The sequence below is a fragment of the Branchiostoma floridae genome, chromosome 11 (assembly GCF_000003815.2).
Source record: "Branchiostoma floridae strain S238N-H82 chromosome 11, Bfl_VNyyK, whole genome shotgun sequence".
NCBI lineage: Eukaryota > Metazoa > Chordata > Leptocardii > Amphioxiformes > Branchiostomatidae > Branchiostoma > Branchiostoma floridae.
This window is the reverse complement of record NC_049989.1, coordinates 18,263,554-18,282,322: the sequence shown is the minus strand read 5'-3', so window position 1 is coordinate 18,282,322 and position 18,769 is coordinate 18,263,554. Positions and strand designations below refer to the sequence as shown.

The window sequence follows — 18,769 nt, the reverse complement described above, 5'->3', positions numbered from 1 at the left end:
ACAGCATTCGAGGCAACTGAATGTTTGCGAGACTCATTAGCAATGTTACAGTAGAAAACTATACGGTTCAGGTCTTTTATTTTTGAAACAGTCCTTCGATCAAATCTTCTATGAGTATTCAGCATTACTTTAATCTTTAGGAGACGATTGTGATTTGAATACTGCAACAGTGATGGTTTGATTGTATTGCTTCGTGACCGAAGTTGTACTGAGTGGTTCTTTTTATTTGACATTTCAATGTTTTTTTTATTTAAATATAATCATTGTTTGTGGTTTTTGAGCATGCCGTCAATTGAATAATGAATAAAGAGTTGTTCAAACCGTGAATGTATCTTCACTATATTTGGTAGATAAGTAGCGGTTGTAGACAGGAAGGTCAAGTCCAAAAATGGTTTACCTGATATTACTAGCATAACTCAAGAAGCTGTGAATGAGTCAACATAATATTTGGTGGATAAAAAGGAGTCAAGAAAAGGAAGGTCAAGTTCGATGATTGGCCTCCTAGCGGCAAGTTACGGTACTACAGCAAGTTGATCGAATTTTCTGTAATTGTCAGTATTTTTTGGTAGTAACTGTCATAGAGGACAGCACTATATAACTAAACATTATGCAAATGAAGAGCTAATTTGCATAATTAATGAGAAAATGCTATGATCAGTTGTAACTGACGGGAATTTCTTACTTGTAGCATTTGAAGGTTATGTACAGGTGAGCATCATTGGACAATAATTATGCAAAAGAGGGCCTTATTTACATAAATTATTCTTTCTTGAGATAGATTGTGTACGTCTGTTATCGGGCGGAGGAGACGATCAACTGATATAAGTTTTGCAAATGAGGACCTTAGTTGCATACATTATGACAAAACGCACAGAATACAACATCATTTGTAAAGATTAAAATCATTTTGCCAAAGTATGGAGACGTGGAACTTCAGTTGTTGAATGCTCGTTTGTAAATGAGTTGGGGTGGGTGTGTAGCGACTAATTAGTGGGTTCGACTGTACAGTTCGTGAGCTCGCCACTATGTCTACGGCACTATGGGTATTGCCCGCCCGCCCAGTTGATAATCGCAGGCCGGGGAATTTTTACGGGACCGGTTCCAAATACATCGCTCACGGTGAAAACTAGAACGGCTGGCTGAAAAGACAAGCTGTCGGAGACTATGCTGAGCCTGTGGTAGAAAAGAGAGCAGCTATTCTTTTACTTTCTGTTGCCTATTTTGGCTACCGTCTGTTCTGGAGCTTGACTGTGCGTTCAAGAGCTGGACCGTGCGCTCCGGAGCTGGAATACTAGTAGTGCTCCGGAGCTGCACTTTTACGGGGGTGTAGATTGTATTTGATAAAAGTCTGGTAACCTATTGCCTTTAAAATGTGATGCTGTCTACGTGCTTAATCAAGCGTTGGCTTGTTGATTTGGCTGTTTAGAATGTACCGTATCGTGAGTCGAGTGTGATCAATAGTGTCGGCAAATGTATGGGCCCCCACTTTGAAGTCGCTTTGGTTTGTTTTTCTGTGAATTGATTCGGCTTTGGATTCATGTTATCGTCGTATTTGCCACCTGTGATCGTGTGTTTGCATCCTCTTTGAGAGGAAATATCTTGGTCACTGTTGGTCTCTCCCTTTTTTTTCGGCTTCTAGAAATGACTGAGAGCGACGCAAATCAGCCGGCAGAAATGTTGGGGCCTGGGTTGACGCGCCCCGCGCCCCCGCTACCACCGCCTCGCAATCTTGCGCCAGGAGAGCAGGTAACGGTGTCTGGGCCAGAACACAATGAAGAGTCAGGCTCCGATACTCCCAACACACCGGAGGGTACCGACGGCCCCGGCAATGAAGATGGCGAGACACCTCGTGTAAGCTACAGAGGTACGTCGGGGTAAATGTCCAGCGGTTTAGCTGAAAAATGGTGCAGATTTTGTCCAACAGCACAAAATATTAGCCTCCTTTACCGGCTTCCCTGTGGGCATTGTTGTCAGGTGTTGGGGCGGGTGTAATGCTTTTCCGGGTGGTGAGGGTAGGCTACAAGCTTCTCCCGGCGTATTCCCGGTTCTCGGTGGACATCAATTATCCAGCGGTATAACTGAAAATTGGTGAATTTTTTGTCCAACAGCACCAAATGTGGCACAAGTAGATTATTTTTTTAAACAAGTACAAATGTGAAGGCGAGTACCAAAATGCGTCGAATGCCAAAAAACAGCCCGTGAACAGCCCGACAGGGCCCCCTTTTCCCAACTACGACGACCTAAGCAATTTTGAATGATTTTGATACAGAAGGTTATGATTTTGTACTTTGTAATCTTAGATCGTGCCATGGGGATGTGGAGCAAGATGAAATCTAACAAAGTCTGCTGGTTTCTACTGGGGTGCGGCTTGGTGATAGGAACAGTTGCCCTCGCTGTGGGCCTAACCGTAAGTCACATAGTCTTGGTCCTAACCTCAAGGTCAGCCAACCAGTATTTACATCATGGCTGAAGTTATAGAAAAACGCTTACACTTTCCAACACTTAGATTAGCCTATAGTGACTTACCCCTCTAAAATTTCGGACGAAATCCGTCGACCTTCTACACAGAATGGATGACCCTCCAGTGAACAAGCTGTGTCAACGGAGTTCGTCCGAAAATTTAGAGGGGTGACTAAGTCCCTATAGTTTAATTTCAGTGTTGGATATAAAGTGGTAGCATTTTTCTATCATGTATTCTACCAACACAAATGGAATTTCATGCTAATATGATTGAAGTTATTTGTGGTCAAACTGAATATTTGATATGATATGATATGATATGATATGATGTGACTTTCTAAACGGGCTGGGGAGAACGGCACAGTCCTGGCTGCAGGAAAAAAGCAGCCGAGTGTGGTTAGGGGTGCGAAAAAGCGGTCTGAACTTTTCTGCGTGTACAGGGCTTTTAGCTTAGGGTACAACCCGCCGTACGTGCAATTTGTCCGTACGTTTCTTTTTAGGCAACGTTCGTCGCGTATTTCTGAAACTTCAGGCTGTACAGGGCAGGCGCGTCGCCCGTACTGGCACGTACGGGGGACGAATCTGCAGCCCAATGGCACTCTGCAAGCGAATACTACTCGTTTCAAGAGAAGTCCGGATCCGATTAACTATATGGTTTCCTTGCTAAACGATGACCCTTTTTTAATTGCTTAATTGTGATATTCGGTAAACATTCTTGTTTAATGATGACATGTTGTAAATATTTTTAACAGATTTTTTTCCAATTGTAAACGTGCCTGTCAATTCAGCTTTAGGGCTGCCATCTGAGACATGTATATGTTAATTGTTTGAATAAACCAGTCATCATCATCATCAGACAAAGTTTTTCCTGCACTTTAAGTTCTACAGCGTGTCGAAAATCTGTCGAATTCCCCACGAGTTCGTACGGAGGCGGTACTTACCACTTACAGATCCCAAAAGATTGCCCACGTTTTGGCACGTAGGCAGCACATATTTGCACGTACGGCGGGTTGTGCCCCTTAGCTTTACTTGCCATTCGGACTGGGCGAAACTTCCCGCCACCCCTTACCAAACTAGCAGCGTGAGGGTTTTATCACCTCCTGTTGAGGTTCTAAAATTGAGCATTTGTTTATACAGGAGACACATGTTTCAAAGAATAGCTTGGTGATCGGGGACAGGCTACAAAAGTCTGTTGCTCCTTGGGAGACAACATCCTACAAGGTTAACCGCACGAAGCTTGCCCATCTGACTCCACTCTCGTCACCGCCTGGATTGAAATGGACAGGGTCATCCTCACGTGCTGTTACCAACAGCCAGACAATGCCAACAACCATCATAGCTATGCTAACCACAGGTCAGTAATGTGCATAACTGAGCTCGGTAAACAGGCTCCAAATGGGAATTTTCGGCCAAACTACGGCCGACATCCAACCGTTTCCAATTGCGTGTCAATAGTTTTAAGTTTGAAATCTCTGACAAAGTCTTTTTTTCTATAACACAGACATAGATGAATGTACCAAGATGCCGTGTCAGCATGGACGATGCGTGAACCAAGATGGCGGATACAACTGTACCTGCAACCCTGGATGGACTGGACAGAACTGTGAGCAAGGTGGGTTCATTTTGTTGGGTCACCAAGATCTTTACCCCTACTTTTTCATTGTTTAGTCATTTCTTTCTCACCAAATTGATTTTAACTTTGGTTCTGGCTATGGATGTGAAGGAGGTGAAGACTTTACATATCAATTCATATGGTATAAATCTAAATGGTATAAGATGTCCTCACTGTCACTCACAAAAGATAATGTATTTTATTTGAAACACCTGACCGTTTCCAAACTCATATGCAGTTTCTTAAGTAATTGCGATTTGGCATATCTCAATACCTGGATGTCTAACCTTCATCGGTGTAACCACGATAGACTCGTGCTGCTATACAAAATATGTTGGTTATTGAACCTCTAAAATTGTGCCTCCAGCGCTATCCCCGCAATGTCAGAGTGGATGGCGCAGATACAACAACCACTGCTACAAGCCGATGACAGACGAAGTCGGTTGGTCCACAGCGAGCTCACGATGTAAACAACACGGCGCAATTCTTGCCGCTGTCAAGGACCGTGGGGAGAACAACTTCATTGCGGGTCTCATCTCGAATGGTGGGTAATAAGGAAGTTATGACCCTGTCTTACCTTAGACCCGGCCTGTTTCTGTTCTTGAATTTCTTGCAAGCACACAAATGTTGGTCATGGACAATGCCGGAATGGAGCACCCAAGACAAAAGCGCTCATCCCCGTAACACAAGAGTCGACTGGCGTAGCAAATAGTCTCTACCCGCCTCCCGCCTGGCCGACTTTACCAAGTTAGGAATAAAAGCCTAGTAGGAGATTATTGGCCTAGGAGAGTTGGCCGGCCTGGGTCGCAAACTCTTCTCCTCTGTTGTGTTTTCTGTCTTATTTGGCCAATCTTTATTATTTTTCCAGCGACCTATGGAGCCTGGTAGAGGTTAGGGAGCAATATCTTTGTAAAATGTCAGAATGTTTTTTTTTGCAGTACATGGTAAAGAGTCCGGGATGGTTCCGTCCTTTTGGCTTGGTCTTTATAAAGAATCCGGACAATGGAAGTGGACAGATGGGTCACGTGTTGACTACACCAACTGGGCTCAGGGTGAACCAAACGGCAGTTCGTTCTTCTCGCTTTTCCAGGGAGAGGACTGCGGCTCCATGTACTACAAGGTGTGTGCTTCTTCCCTCTTTTGTTACCTCCATGAAATGTCATGGAGGTTATATTTATCTCCATGAAAAATGGAGATATAGTTTTGGGTGTGTCTGTGTGTCTGTCTGTGTGTCCGGATGTTTGCAGTGAGCATAACTGAAGAACCCTGGATGGATTACGATGATATTTGGTTTGTAGTTAGGTGTTGGGAAGACAAAGGTCAAGGTCAATTTTGAGCCACCTGGTATGTGACCTTGGTCCTGCAGCAGAAGTTCATTTTTTGGATCTTTTGAACTGGATGTGCTATGGTCTTGGTTTTGAAATGGCAAATAGCTAGTGACATAAGGGATATGTGGTGTATATTTGGTCCCCTTAGCAGGTTGCTCTGGAACTGCAGGGGCATAACTGATGGATAACTGAAGAAGGGAACGACAAATTTACATGATATTTGGTATGTAGGTAGCTTAGACAGAGATGCACATCATGAAGTGCAAATTATGTAAACTGACACTTAATTCACATATTTAATGAAGAAAATCTGTGTTTGCAGTGTTTCCTTTATAGAACTCAAATACATGCATACCTGTAGTTTGTGGCAGGTGGAACATTATCCAGGGCTTGGAGCTGTGCACAGGGCCGGGTGCACCCAAAAATCTTCTTAAGTTTATGTATGTAAAGATATCAAAGTATACTAGTATACATCATATTCTAGACATCTAAGTGTTAGAAAGATAATGAAAATGTCTGTCATGGTACTTGTTTAAGAATTTGATAGCTTGTAACTAAGTTTTATTATTCGGTTATTACTTAAATTTAAGTGGTGCACCCAAAAAATTTTTGGTGCATCCAATTTTTTAAGCACCGTTAGAGGGCCCACTATCCTACTCAACCTTCGTTGTTCTGACCCCTACCCACCTACCAAATATTATTAGGATCCTTTCAAGGCTTTTCGAGTAATGCATTCCGCAAATAAACGGCCGCACACACTCGGCCCGCTACCGTCTTAACGAAAAATGCTACGCAAACTATTTTCCAACACAGCCTTTCGTTTTGCAACCGCTACTCAAATACCAAACATCATGAAAATCCATACACAGCTTCTTGAGTTGTATGCTGTTGGCATGGATTTATGAACTTTCCTCATTAATTTATGCAAATTAGCTGCTGATTTGCATAATTAGTATTACATTATGTAAGTCATCACTCATTCTATCTACATACCAAAAATCCTGATGATCCATTAACACGTTCTCGTCCAAAGTTTGAAAGGAAATTTGTGCCTGCAGTTCCCAAAAAGCCGCTAGGGTGTCCAAACTCACAGCACTTACTCTTTGCCCCAAGGACTATCTACCACTCAAAAACCATGACCACAGCATGTCCAGAACATGAAGTGTCAAAATCAAAAGTTTTGCTGCACTACCTTAGGCAGCCACTAGGGGGCCCATCATCGAACTTGACCTTTGTTTTCCTGACACCCACCCACCTACCAAATATTATCAGGATCCATTTAAGGGTTCTCGAGTTATGTTGTCTACAAGAAAACGGACGCACACGTTTGGCCCGCTACCGCCCTGACGGAAAAGGCTACGCCAACCATTTTCAAACACGACCTTCCTTTCAGCAACCGCTACTCAAATACCAAATATCATTAAAATCCATACACAGCTTCTCGAGTTATATGCTGTTGACCTACATATTGGGACACAACATGAGGCCTTAACCAAAAATATAACCTTCTCGGCGAAGGTAATGATGGGAATTTTATAATTGTGACATGTGGTCAATGATGAATAACACCATGCATACATAATGTTAATGTGTTAGTCAATTGCATGCAATTTACAAAACCTCTAAATATTTCATGGAGGTATGATTTATTAATGTAACCTTAAATATTAGCACGTCGACGAAGGTTAAGTTAGAAAAACTGGTAGGATTTGCTGTAAGCCTCAACGATCTTGTGCGAGTGCATTTACTGTATTTACAGGTAGGTTCAGATTCACACAACGCTAAACTTTGATCAGTATGTTCAATTAGTCATAAAAGAAGCCAAAACATTTGAGTAACCAATATCCCATCCAGCCTGACTTGGACTACCTGGTTACAATTTACCAGTTCATATACGTCTTTTTTCTGACATTCCGTGAGAATTTTGTAACAGTGTAACTTATATTGCATTACTTTGTTATTATTACCTTCTTGCTAATACCTGCTGTATCGTTTAAACAGACCGGCAAAAATGCACCTTGGTTAAAGAAGAGGTACACTGGACAGTGGAATGACGACCGATGCGGCATTTCCAAACCCTACATTTGCGAGAAATCATTTTAATTATTTCATTGATTTATTTCATTTGATTGATTAGAATTACAGCAATACAGCAATCGCAGGCAGCGGTAGGCTGGTTTTGTGATCTACACATTTAACAATGTCTATAGTAGAAAAAAAGATGAAATTTTGTTCGAATTGCTAAACTCGTGTGTGCATTAACAAGTGACGTTAAGTAAACCATTGGCCACTCTGAAGATATCTGAACTATGTACATAAAAAAACAGACGCTTTTACTTTTGTGCTGGAACAAATTATTAGCTCTGTACTACATTTCTATATCCAACTCTGTTCAATGTTATGCTATTGTGACTACAGTATTGGGCTTCTTATGAATGTAGTGATCGATAAAGAGTACAACTTTGTTTTAGTCTTCAGGTGGGAAAAGAAGAAAGAAGAAAACAAGAAAATACGTTTTTGGTAGTGAATAATGTTTGCAAATTAGGGGAAAGTAACGTTACGTGTCGAAGCCGCCTAAATTGCCTTGTACACAGACATTGTGGTAGCTTAGTGTCAAGGACATGGCATCTGCTATTACTAAATTCCATTGAAGATGTAACTGCTCATGATTATATTTCTTGGAGTATCAGTAAGCTCTGTGTTAGTTTTCTGAACACAAGTTCTTAATAAGAACGTAGGAGTTAGACGGTTAAACAAATCGTGTCATATAGGCACTCCTTCTTAAATGCCATATAAGGCTATACCATGATGATCTTTATTTGCATGTTCCTGCCCATATGGGCTAAATGCAACTATTCGATTTTGTTACATGGAATACTAAAGCCTAAGTACTATTACATATAGTTTACATGTGAACAGTTGGGTGAATAATGCAACTGTGGCTATGCTATCACTAAATCTAATGTTTACATGCCCCTTACCTTTCCATAAAACAGGTGTGCATGGACTCACAGAGTTTTTGTTGTACGATGTTGTCTGTGGCTGTCATTATACGTACAAACAGTTCCTCTTTGGTTAACTGTTTACATCGTGTGTCTACATTGAGAGCACTGGTAAAAGAGCTGCATATATCATTGTATAAAGAACACTCTGATATAAAATGGAGATTTTCTAAACGATTGGAGTTACAAAGTGTACATCTTTTTAGTCGGAGGAGTTGTATCTTCCAACTTCATAGCAGTCGAGGCAACTGAATGTTTGCGAGACTCATTAGTAATTGTACTGTAGAAAACAACACGATTCAGCTCTTTTATATGGAAACAGTCCTTCAATCAAATCTTCTGTGGGCCTATAGCGTTACTTTCATCTTTAGGAGACGATCGTAACGTTAATTTGATTACTGCAAGGAGGTTTAAAAAAGTCTCTTTTTTTAACCTCCTTGATTAATGTCACAGTTATGATTTGATTGTATTGCTTCGTGACCGAAAATAAGTTGTACGCATGTGTACTCAATGGCTCTTTTTCATGCGACATCTCAACTTTTTAAAAATACAATTAGTGCTTTTTTTTCGAGCATGTCGTCACATGAATAATGAATAAAGAGTTGTTCAAACTAGTCTAACTTTGTCCAGCTGATGATTACCTCCAGGAATGGGAGTTGCAAACGAAGTATTATTGTGTCCCTGTTTGTCTTTTTGTTGATGGGTCAGTGATCAATCTGTGGGTTGTGGTAAAATGGTGGTGTGTATCTGGGTATTGGGAAGACGTAGGTCAAGGCAAATGTAGTACGAGGGGCGTGCAATAAGTAATGGTCCTGACCCACTTCCAGTTGTCTGATCTAAATGAAATTTTGTATGTGTAATAATTCATATCTCTATGGGTTATGTTGCAAAAGACAGCTCTGAACTAATTGTGGTTTCTGATGTACTGGTGTTTGAACTTAGTCAGGTGCGAAATGGACCAGGTGTGAAATGGAACCAGTTGAGTGTCGCGCAGTGATCCGGTTTTTGTATTTGAAAGGACGCACACCAAAGAAGACTTTTGATGAAATAAATGAAACTTATGGTGATGATGCCCCATCATATGACCTTGTAAAACGCTGGCATCCTGAATTCAAACGTGGCTGGAAGTCTGTGGAAACAGCTCCCAGACTTGGTCGTCCCTCTTGTGCCATTGATGAGGCATCAGTTGGAGGACCAACCTGGGGTGTCCTACAAAATCGGTGTCCAGAGCTGCATCAAACGATGGGAGAAATGCATAACTCTGGGTGATTCCTATGAAGAGAAAGACTAATAACTGTGCCAAGTTTCATTAATCTCCTGCTATGGGAAATGGGTCAGGACCATTATTAATTGCACGCCCCTCGTATATACAGGGCTCGAAGTACCACCTGCATATGCAGGTTAGTGCAGGTAAAATTGGAGCTGTGCAGGTATTTCTGGTGTTTACCTGCACCTAACCTGCACTGGTCCATGTACTGGGTTTTATACATAAATGTCCCATGATGTAGGTGTATGTGGATTGTTATTAGCTGCATTGACTGTTACCACCTATTAAGTATAAAAGAAAAAAATAGCAATGGTTCCTCAACAATTTTAGTATGATCCATACTTCCTAAATTCAGATTGTTGTAGGTAAAATTTATCTGATGCAGGTAATTTTCAATGTTACCTGCACCAGTGCAGGTATTCAGAAAAAAGTATTTTGAGTCCTAAATATATAGTAGAGTGGGCTCTTTCCACAGACGGGATTCCAGTATGATAATTTGCGTTTTTAAGAAGATCGATGTTGAAAACATCAAGTTATATATGGTAGCACGTGATACCACGTCTTGTCTCCCTTGTACGTCAAGGGTTGCTGCGAGGTGACTATAGGATCGACACTGTTTTCAACTGAGAACCAGAATTCAGTGTATTACTGGCATATCATATTGAAAAGTGATGACTTCTTCACTGCATCTGACAATGGGGACACCTGGCGATCAGTGACGCATTTGCAACATAATGAGTGATCGGTTCTGCAATAATATTTCTGGTCACTGCGGGGCGTTATTGAGCGGAAATGTTGCCATCTACATCTCTGGAACATTTAATAAATGAATTTGTATATAACGCTGGTTTACCTTTATCCGCGGGGTAACCTATATCCGTTGTTTTAAAACCCATGGATTAAGACTGCAACGTTTTTACAATATTTCAGTGGACCCGACTATTTCAAAATATTGCAGTTTGAAACCACCGCCCGTCGAATTGACATTCCTAAATACCCTGTTTTTAAAAACAACGGATATAGGTTACCCCTCGAATAGAGGTGAACTAATGATAAATGTTTTCAGAAAAACAATCAACACGATTCCATTGTATCCATTACCTTGTATTCCCTTGCTAGTTGGTTTAACAATGAGGTTGCAAGGTATTTGAAATTTGACCCCACGCGTAATCACAATACCAGAAAGTTAGGAAAATATTGCATCTTTTCGTATATGAAGATTCAGTAATAATCAACATACACATGTAGTGTGCTTTGCTTTGCAAACACTGCGATTCAACTGATAGCAACCGTAGGACACTTTACGTTCACAGGAGTGCAATCAAATACATTGCCAGAAACCTCATTCTGTTACAACTTGTCATATAAACATTACATTATATAATGTTTGCGAGTCCCAAGATATCGGATACGCGTTGAATCGTCGAGCTTCCAAATCCATATAAATGTACATACAAATTGGACAGAGTTCAAATAAGGACAAGTAAAGACATCAATACGTCCAAATTTAAATGAAAAACAATTACTGGCTGAATAAAGAGACTCTTTTCTTTTACACAGCCATGGCTTTATTCTCACCAATGTTTGGGTGACCGTCTGTCATCTTCTTCCGGGGAATTCTGACTAATTTTGCTTTAAAAATATAACGTTACTGATAAGCCACATGTCTCAACGTGATGCAAGGACACACATCAGCACGAAGGCAGCAAATACTTCCTACAGTACAGCGTTAACACGACGTAATAAGACACCGCAGAGATCAGACCATAATTCCATTCCCGTTTGCGTGGGCGGCCACGTTAAGTTTTTGTGCAGCCCGCAAAAGTTCAAAAGCCAATCTTTCGGCCCTGGTCTCTGGTCGGAATCCTTCGAAAAACCCGCAATGCCCTCCCCTCTCGGTCAGCGCCAAGAAGAAGTGAGGGTAGGTTAGGAACAGTTCTGTTGGGATGCTCTCTTCAGGCACTAGTGGGTCGTCTTTACTACTGATACACAATAGAGGGACAGCCACTTCGTCTATCTCTCTCATTGGCTCGTTCTGTTCCCAATACTCGTCCATCGTGTGAACCCCGTTCGTTTTAGCAAACACCATTTCCTCAAACTCCGCCATTGACCCCGTCCTTAGTGCTGAAGTACCATCCAACGCGTCAACTTTTTGTAGGCAAGACACGTGCGAGAGAAGCAATACCTTTTGCCCCTGTAGCAATATCCATCGGTAAATGTTAGAGATATCCCGGAAAGAGAAGAAGGTCTCAGCGCAGTAGATTGGTGAGATACACACCGCTGCTGTGAGGTAGGAAGACGAACCGTACTCACCCAGGTACGAGACTAGAACCCCGCACCCCGTGCTCAGGCTGACCGCGGTGAGATCAGAACCCGGGTTCGTCGCTCGGACGTATTTCAAGGCCTCTCGGAAGTCCGAGGGATCGCCGAAACTCTGAAGGCGGGAGGTTGTGAGAGGTACATCGGTGTACCCGCGCTGTCTGAACACCACCGGCTGGAAACCCCGGCTCCAGGCGGCGTAACAGATCCTCGCTACGGCAGTACCGGTCGTCGCAAAACCACAGACCACAATCACAACGTCCCGGTGATCGTTAACCGCCTTCTCCTCAAAGGTAGCCCAATCCAGCGCCACCACTCCACCGTCCTTCATCTCAAGATACTCCCGCTCAATCCGCGGCACCGTAGCCGGACACACTACCGTCGACAAGGCCGTCTGGACATGCGGACTGAACGCCCAGACGGTTGGGACGAAAGGGCTTCTCAACCCGAGGCACTTCTGCAGAAAGTACGGTCGTAACGACGAGTTCTTGGAGACCAGCCTTGGCCTTGGGTCGTAGTTGAAGTCCACATATATCCACACAACGTACAAGATGAGGAGAAACAAGCCTCCTTTTAGCAGGAGAAAGATGAGGAAATTGTCTTCTTCGTCGCTCGTGTTTTCAGGTGCAGCATTCTCCATCCTTGGACTATACAGTCTCTTCAAACCCAACGCTGTATCGACTCATATCGACTGAAGTACACGTCGTGAAAATAGACTAGACTATTCGCGGAGTTTTCCCACCCACGATATTCGATCGTGCGTCAAGGCGAAGTTAATTGGCAGAGCCAACGAGGCCAAAACCTCAGAAGGGAAGGAAAATCGGTTAGGCCTCCAGCGCCAGACGCTACCCTCCGTGTAATGCAAATCATGTAGGAACACCGTGCATATGGAACATTCATGATGTGCAAGTAATGGACCTGTCACACCTTGAGAGCGGCAGCTGATACCTGAAGAACTATCGCAGACGATTAGGATCAAGGTTTTAACATTGGGTGCCGCAAAACGGCAATCATGTTATTTTTACGACCAAGGACCTTCTAAACAAGAGTTCGGAGACCTCATACCTCCGTGAAATAGTCGGAGCCTTTGAGGATTTCTTGTTTCATCTTGTCTAACCAATCATGCAAATAAGGCTGCAATCAGCGTAATCTACTCATTAATGATGGCTTCATGACAAAAATACAAAAATACATATATCGTCTGTGTAGAAGTCCTTTCTTTTGGCAAAATTCCATGTTACCATTCTATCATAAATTATGCAAATGAAACATTACCATTAAATATGCATAGTGGTGTATACATTTAAGTAATTAGCTTATGTCACAAGTAGGTAATCCCCTCCATTTAAAACTATGTAGTTTCACATTGATTATATAAACTAGACTTTTATTTGCATAATCAGTATCTGTTTCACCAACCATGAAATATGCACTTAACATGCACAATAGCCATGTTATGGGAAACACTAGAAACATAGATTTTTAATTTCATTTTTAATTTCAAATTAATTATGTAAATTAAGTCATAATCTGTATAGTCTGCATGTCATTGTGTACATCCTTGTCTAACTTGCATACCGAAAATCATGGAAATTAGCCATTTCTTTCTGCACTTCTGCTCCTTAAAACATTGTTAAAAAGCACCCTGCAGGTCCAGAGCAAGCTGCTAGGAGAGTTCAAACCTTCCTTACATAAAAAGATATCTGCCACTAAAGTATCAAAACCATAGCATGCTCAACCTGTCGGTCTTTTTTTATCTTCTAAACTTGGACATGCGATGGTGGATGGAGAGCAGATATTAGACCCAAACGACTCCTCGCTACGTCCAACCCTTGGGTACAACTGACGCTAAACCACATAGTGAGTGAGTGAGTGAGTGAGTGAGTGAGTGAGTGAGTGAGTGAGTGAGTGAGTGAGTGGGTGGGTGGTTGGGTGGGTGGGTGAGTGAGTGAGTGAGTGAGTGAGTGAGTGAGTGAGTGAGTGAGTGAGTGAGTGAGTGAGTGAGTGAGTGAGTGAGTGTGTGAGTGAGCGAGCGAGCGAGTGAGTGAGTTTGTGAGTGAGTGAGTTTGTGAGTTTGTGAGTGAGTGAGCGAGCGAGTGAGCGAGCGAGCGAGTGAGTGAGTGAGTTTGTGAGTGAGTGAGTGAGTGAGCGAGCGAGTGAGTGAGTGAGTGAGTTTGTGAGTGAGTGAGTGAGTGAGTGAGTTTGTGAGTGAGTGAGCGAGCGAGCGAGCGAGTGAGTGAGTGAGTGAGTGAGTGAGTGAGTGAGTGAGTGAGTGAGTGAGTGAGTGAGTGAGTGAGTGAGTGAGTGGTCTTGACTGCAATGGTTAATAGCAGCTGGGGACAAGGTCTGACTTGGTGAAAAGGGCTTTAGTGTGTGCGTCAGGGCGTTATCGTGTTACGCCTCGTAATATGACATCTGTGACCAATTGTCGTAAGTGCTTGGCTAGCCTGTAATCGTGTTACGTAAAGGTGGCATTAAGGTACGCAACAGCGCCATATGATCGGTGTTATATTGACTTGAAAGCTTACTTCGTGTTGTCTTTGATGTTGTTTTATGTTCTAGAAGACGTAAGAGTAATAATAAGTAGTAATTAAACAACTGTTTGCAGTACATTTTGTACACATCTGTATCTCTTTATGTGTTTTAAGCTTTCTTGGCACAGCCACTTCCTTACGTACTACTGGAATCTACAAACGCAAAATGAATGTTAAGTTAAAATTATACTCATTACTCATTAGATAATAAAGGCTAACTAACGTAAGTAGACCCGTGATATATATATTAGCCGCTATTACATTGTAACGTTGTATTCAACCTATACAAAGTAATATTTCTTCTTTACAAGGCCATGCAAAATGTTTCACAGTAAGAGATGAGAGATTTCTATTTTTCCGCTTCACCAAACGGACATGCGTCATCCCTAGTCAGTTGACGTTGGTTTGAAACGCCGATAAATCCAGCGCAGATTATGTACGGTTCAAACGTACTCATCTCAAACAGAATGTAATTCCATCTCAAACAGTGCCATTAGATCCAGGGGAAAGAGAACTTTCAATCAAATTTGGCTGACAGGAAGCGCTCTCTCCTAAATAGTCTGTCTTCATAACTCCAGTATTCTAGTATCAAGGACACCATACTACACGAGACATTAGAAAATAGTGACGACTTGTAACGTGGGGACTGTTCAACATCATTCGTATATATGCTTCTATCGTTTTTCCTCTTGACAGTGCTCGGTATCTGTATATATATAGCCGGTATAACAGCCCTTCGGCGTAACACACCAGCTTCGCACGAACGCATTAAAAGACCTGTCAGACCTAACATTTACACGTGCACATCTAAGCGTTGTTTAGATCTACATAGATAATGAGGGTGCTCCAACAGTACGCATTGGCAATGAGTATCATTCTACGGTAGTTTTAGGAAAATACAAATTTTTAAACACACCAATTTAGGTTGATAACTCTGGTACTATTGTTTCAATTCATGAACACAATACAAAGACAGTCTGGCGCTACACTCAAGCTATAAAACATTATTCTAACAGCACCACATAACAAAATACAATAGACAAATAAAGTACATCAACATAACAGTGCGCTCACCCTCCCAAGACATAAAATAGTAACAATGTTAATCTAATTATCTGTACATAAAATAGAAAGTTAACGACTTCTATGGAAGTACTTGAACTCTTGTACTTGAAGGCGCATTATTATTACAAATGACGACAGCGAATACCGGTATTACATAACAAATATATGGCAGCTCAAATTTTGTATTTTAATAGCGGCCGGTATTACTGATGTAGACCTTGACGTAGGTCTTGGCTTTTTTACTTAGTAAAAATCCATTATCTGTATTAAGTAGGAACCTACCCTGGTAGGGCGATCGGAAGAGGAACGAACGTCTGACGTAAATAAAATGCATGTTCTTGGAATTTGATTCTCTTCGCGTCAGAGAAATAATAGCCGAAGGCTCTCCGCCGCCAGGTGCAAGTGCAATACTCACAAGTACTGTAAATTCAGTTATTTTCGTGGGGACTTTATTTCCCAGTGTGTGTGGATCAAACAAATTCGGCCAAATGGGGTAGGGAATTTCCCGAGCAGCCTCGTAACCCTTGCTTCACCTATTGGGTCAGTTAGTCGAACTTGCCGAAGCTCGGTGTTTCTGACTTAGGGAGAAGAGATGCTGCTACAGTAAGCGTAGTTCAGTGCCTAGAAGTAGCCATTGGCCTTGCACTAAGCAAACTCGGTAGAAGGGAAAGGGGTTCTTTCGAAAGTTGGCGGTTGAAATCATTCCGCGGTGATCTGTAGCCATTCCGTAGTCATACTACGAGATTCTGCAGTACAGAATCCATCAAATAAAAAGATTGGATACATTCGATCTCCGGTCGAGTCATACCAAAGACTTTTTAAAAAATGTGCATGTTGCCTTCTCTGCTTAGCACTCGGCACTAATGAGGGAGACTATGGGAGTTAAACGCACATCACTACCAGCGGACTAGCCCCCTACTGTAGTAGCTTACACAAATGTGTGGCCCAAGGGCTACAGAAATGGAGATAGGCACCATTCCTAGGCATCTGTTACAGATACATGGGCAACTTTAACTTAACTTAACTTTGGATTACTAAGAAGGAAGTCGAAATATCCTTAAGATTTTCAAGGCCGTAGGAGCAGTGGGTCACATTACAAGCAAATGTCATATTACAAGGAACAGTAGAAGGGAAGAGAAGACGAGGCAGACAGAGAAAGAAATGGGACTACAACATTAAAGAATGGACCGGCCTGCCCCTCGCCAGCACCCAAGCACTGGCTCACGACAGGGAGAGATGGGGGGAGGCAGTGTGCTCAGCAGCAAAGCACCCCACGACCACTCCCGGTCAAGGGACCGGTAAGCGGCAAGCAGCAGTGGGTTGTTATCCACTGTGTCTCTAAGGTACGGTATTCGGTATTGGAAAGCGGAGCGAAAGTCAGCACCAAGGACAGGGTATACAAGAAGCGAACGCGATACACTTTTGTTAGAGATACAAGGATGCAAGACACGTGGAAAAGAATAATTTCCTTTGATGGTTATAGTTTGCATCAAGATGTCGCTATGATAATACATGTGCCGTAAATGGAGGTCACATGATTTTATGAGAGCCACACGTCGAACACATTACATGGCAAAATACCATTGCAAAATAGATAGAGACATGTTTGAAACATCTATTTCTGACTCACTGAATGTAGAAACTTGAAACGGGCCATGTATTTTACCGGGAGTGCAGTTGGGTGCTGGCCAAATCGAGCCCATCTTCGAAAGAGGACCTCAAAGCCCGCGGTGCTGATGCAGATCGTAAGGACTCGGAACAAAGCTCCGTCTTATCCTGTCAAACCGCGCCGCTTAGCGTTTCAATCTTACAACATCTGTTAGTCGGATATAATTACATTTTGTATGGTGTACAATATGACTAAGAAACTAGTGGATGTACCGATTGATACGTTTCTAATACCAGATCAAAAAGGAACATGAAACAGTCATGCCTTCAAGTACCAGAGTTACCAACCTAGGATTGATGTGTTCAAAAATTCCTACTTTACCAGAACTATCGTAGAGTGGAATTTGTTATCACCAAGCACAGTAAGGGCATCTTCTCTGGATAGTTATAAAGAACACTTGCAGATAGATGTGCAAAAGCTAGGTGTGTCAGGTCGTTCAGTGTAATATAACGTTAAATAGCTTCTGCCGCGCTGCGTGCCTGCGAAGCTTGTGTGTTACGCCGAAGGGCGATTATACCAGCTGTATTATATATAGAATCTGATGCAGATACAGATACAGAGTCTGACCGACAGGACAGTTTAGCCGGAGCAGCTTTAGCACGGAAGTAATTGAAATAGATGCTTTCTAGGATGCTATTTCGAGTCCGATCATTCGCCTTTAATGACCGTAATAGACAAGCCCATGCTTTAATGTCCTGGATCCTATTTAGACTAACAGTGATGGGTGTGTTTGAAAAGCGCTATCGACGGAAGAAAGAGGCTTTACGAATACGAGCGATCGCGATGATGTCACGGTGACGCAATGGTAGGCAAAAAGCAGGTGTTTGGCAAAAGATTGATTTACATATTAACCAGTAATTTGATCTGCTTATCTAAATATCAATTTTCAATTCAATCTACTGACGTTCTGGTAGGCACCAGCCGTCGAATACCCCGGATATAAACAACAGCAGCGATCGCTCGTATGAAATTGGGATTTAAAAAAAACAAGAGTCGATCACATATATACCACGTTGGCATTAGTTGCCTTTCGTTCTAACACTTTTCAAACATACATGTAAGTAAAGATCTTAGATACATAAGACACGTTGTATTCAGCCAAAGGCCAAGATTATGATTTAATTACAGGGTGCTTGGGGAGGTTCTTAGAATATCAAAGGATTTTTTTATGCACGCATGACTAGTGGGTACTTCATCGAATACTATGAAGTAGCATGCCTTTTTTACTTCCTAAAACCATTATCTGTAGTGGAAAATAACACCCCTTTCTGTGGATTTGCACCTTTCGGTGAAGCGTGAGATCAATTTCAAGAGCAATGATTAATAATTATAAAGCACCTGATACATGTGCATGGAGAAATCCAAGGGTACATTACCGGTATAAAAGGAGCGCAATTGGGTCAGGGAGACACTTCACGACATTATATCTCGTTTAGAGGAAACTCCAAGTAGGCTTCGTTGGACTGTCTGAGTGAGCGGCGGCCATATGAAAGCACTTGAAGTCTTGTCCTTG

The 18,769-nt window shown here is 42.2% G+C and overlaps 1 protein-coding gene across 1 annotated transcript; it reads right to left on the bottom strand.

Moving 5' to 3' along the window:
• Nucleotides 1–1,661: 1,661 nt before the first annotated feature.
• On the bottom strand, nt 1,662–12,628 carry LOC118425305 (protein ABHD15-like). Its single transcript, XM_035834111.1, has 4 exons — nt 11,435–12,628; nt 4,347–4,389; nt 3,879–3,950; nt 1,662–1,756 (listed from the first exon to the last, which is right to left on the bottom strand). Exons 1-4 carry the CDS (start codon nt 12,626–12,628, stop codon nt 1,662–1,664), a joined length of 1,404 nt encoding a protein of 467 aa, XP_035690004.1.
• Nucleotides 12,629–18,769: the final 6,141 nt, after the last annotated feature.

Coding starts and splice junctions, on each gene's coding strand:
- LOC118425305 (XM_035834111.1), bottom strand. CDS start 12,628: ATGGAGAATGCTGCACCTGAAAACACGAGCGACGAAGAAGACAATTTC. Junction 4,390..11,434: donor CAAACGGGAATGGAATTATG/GTCTGATCTCTG, acceptor TTTGTATAGCAG/CACGAGTCTATCGTGGTTAC. Junction 1,757..3,878: donor GAAACGGTTGGATGTCGGCC/GTAGTTTGGCCG, acceptor GTTCTGGCCCAG/ACACCGTTACCTGCTCTCCT.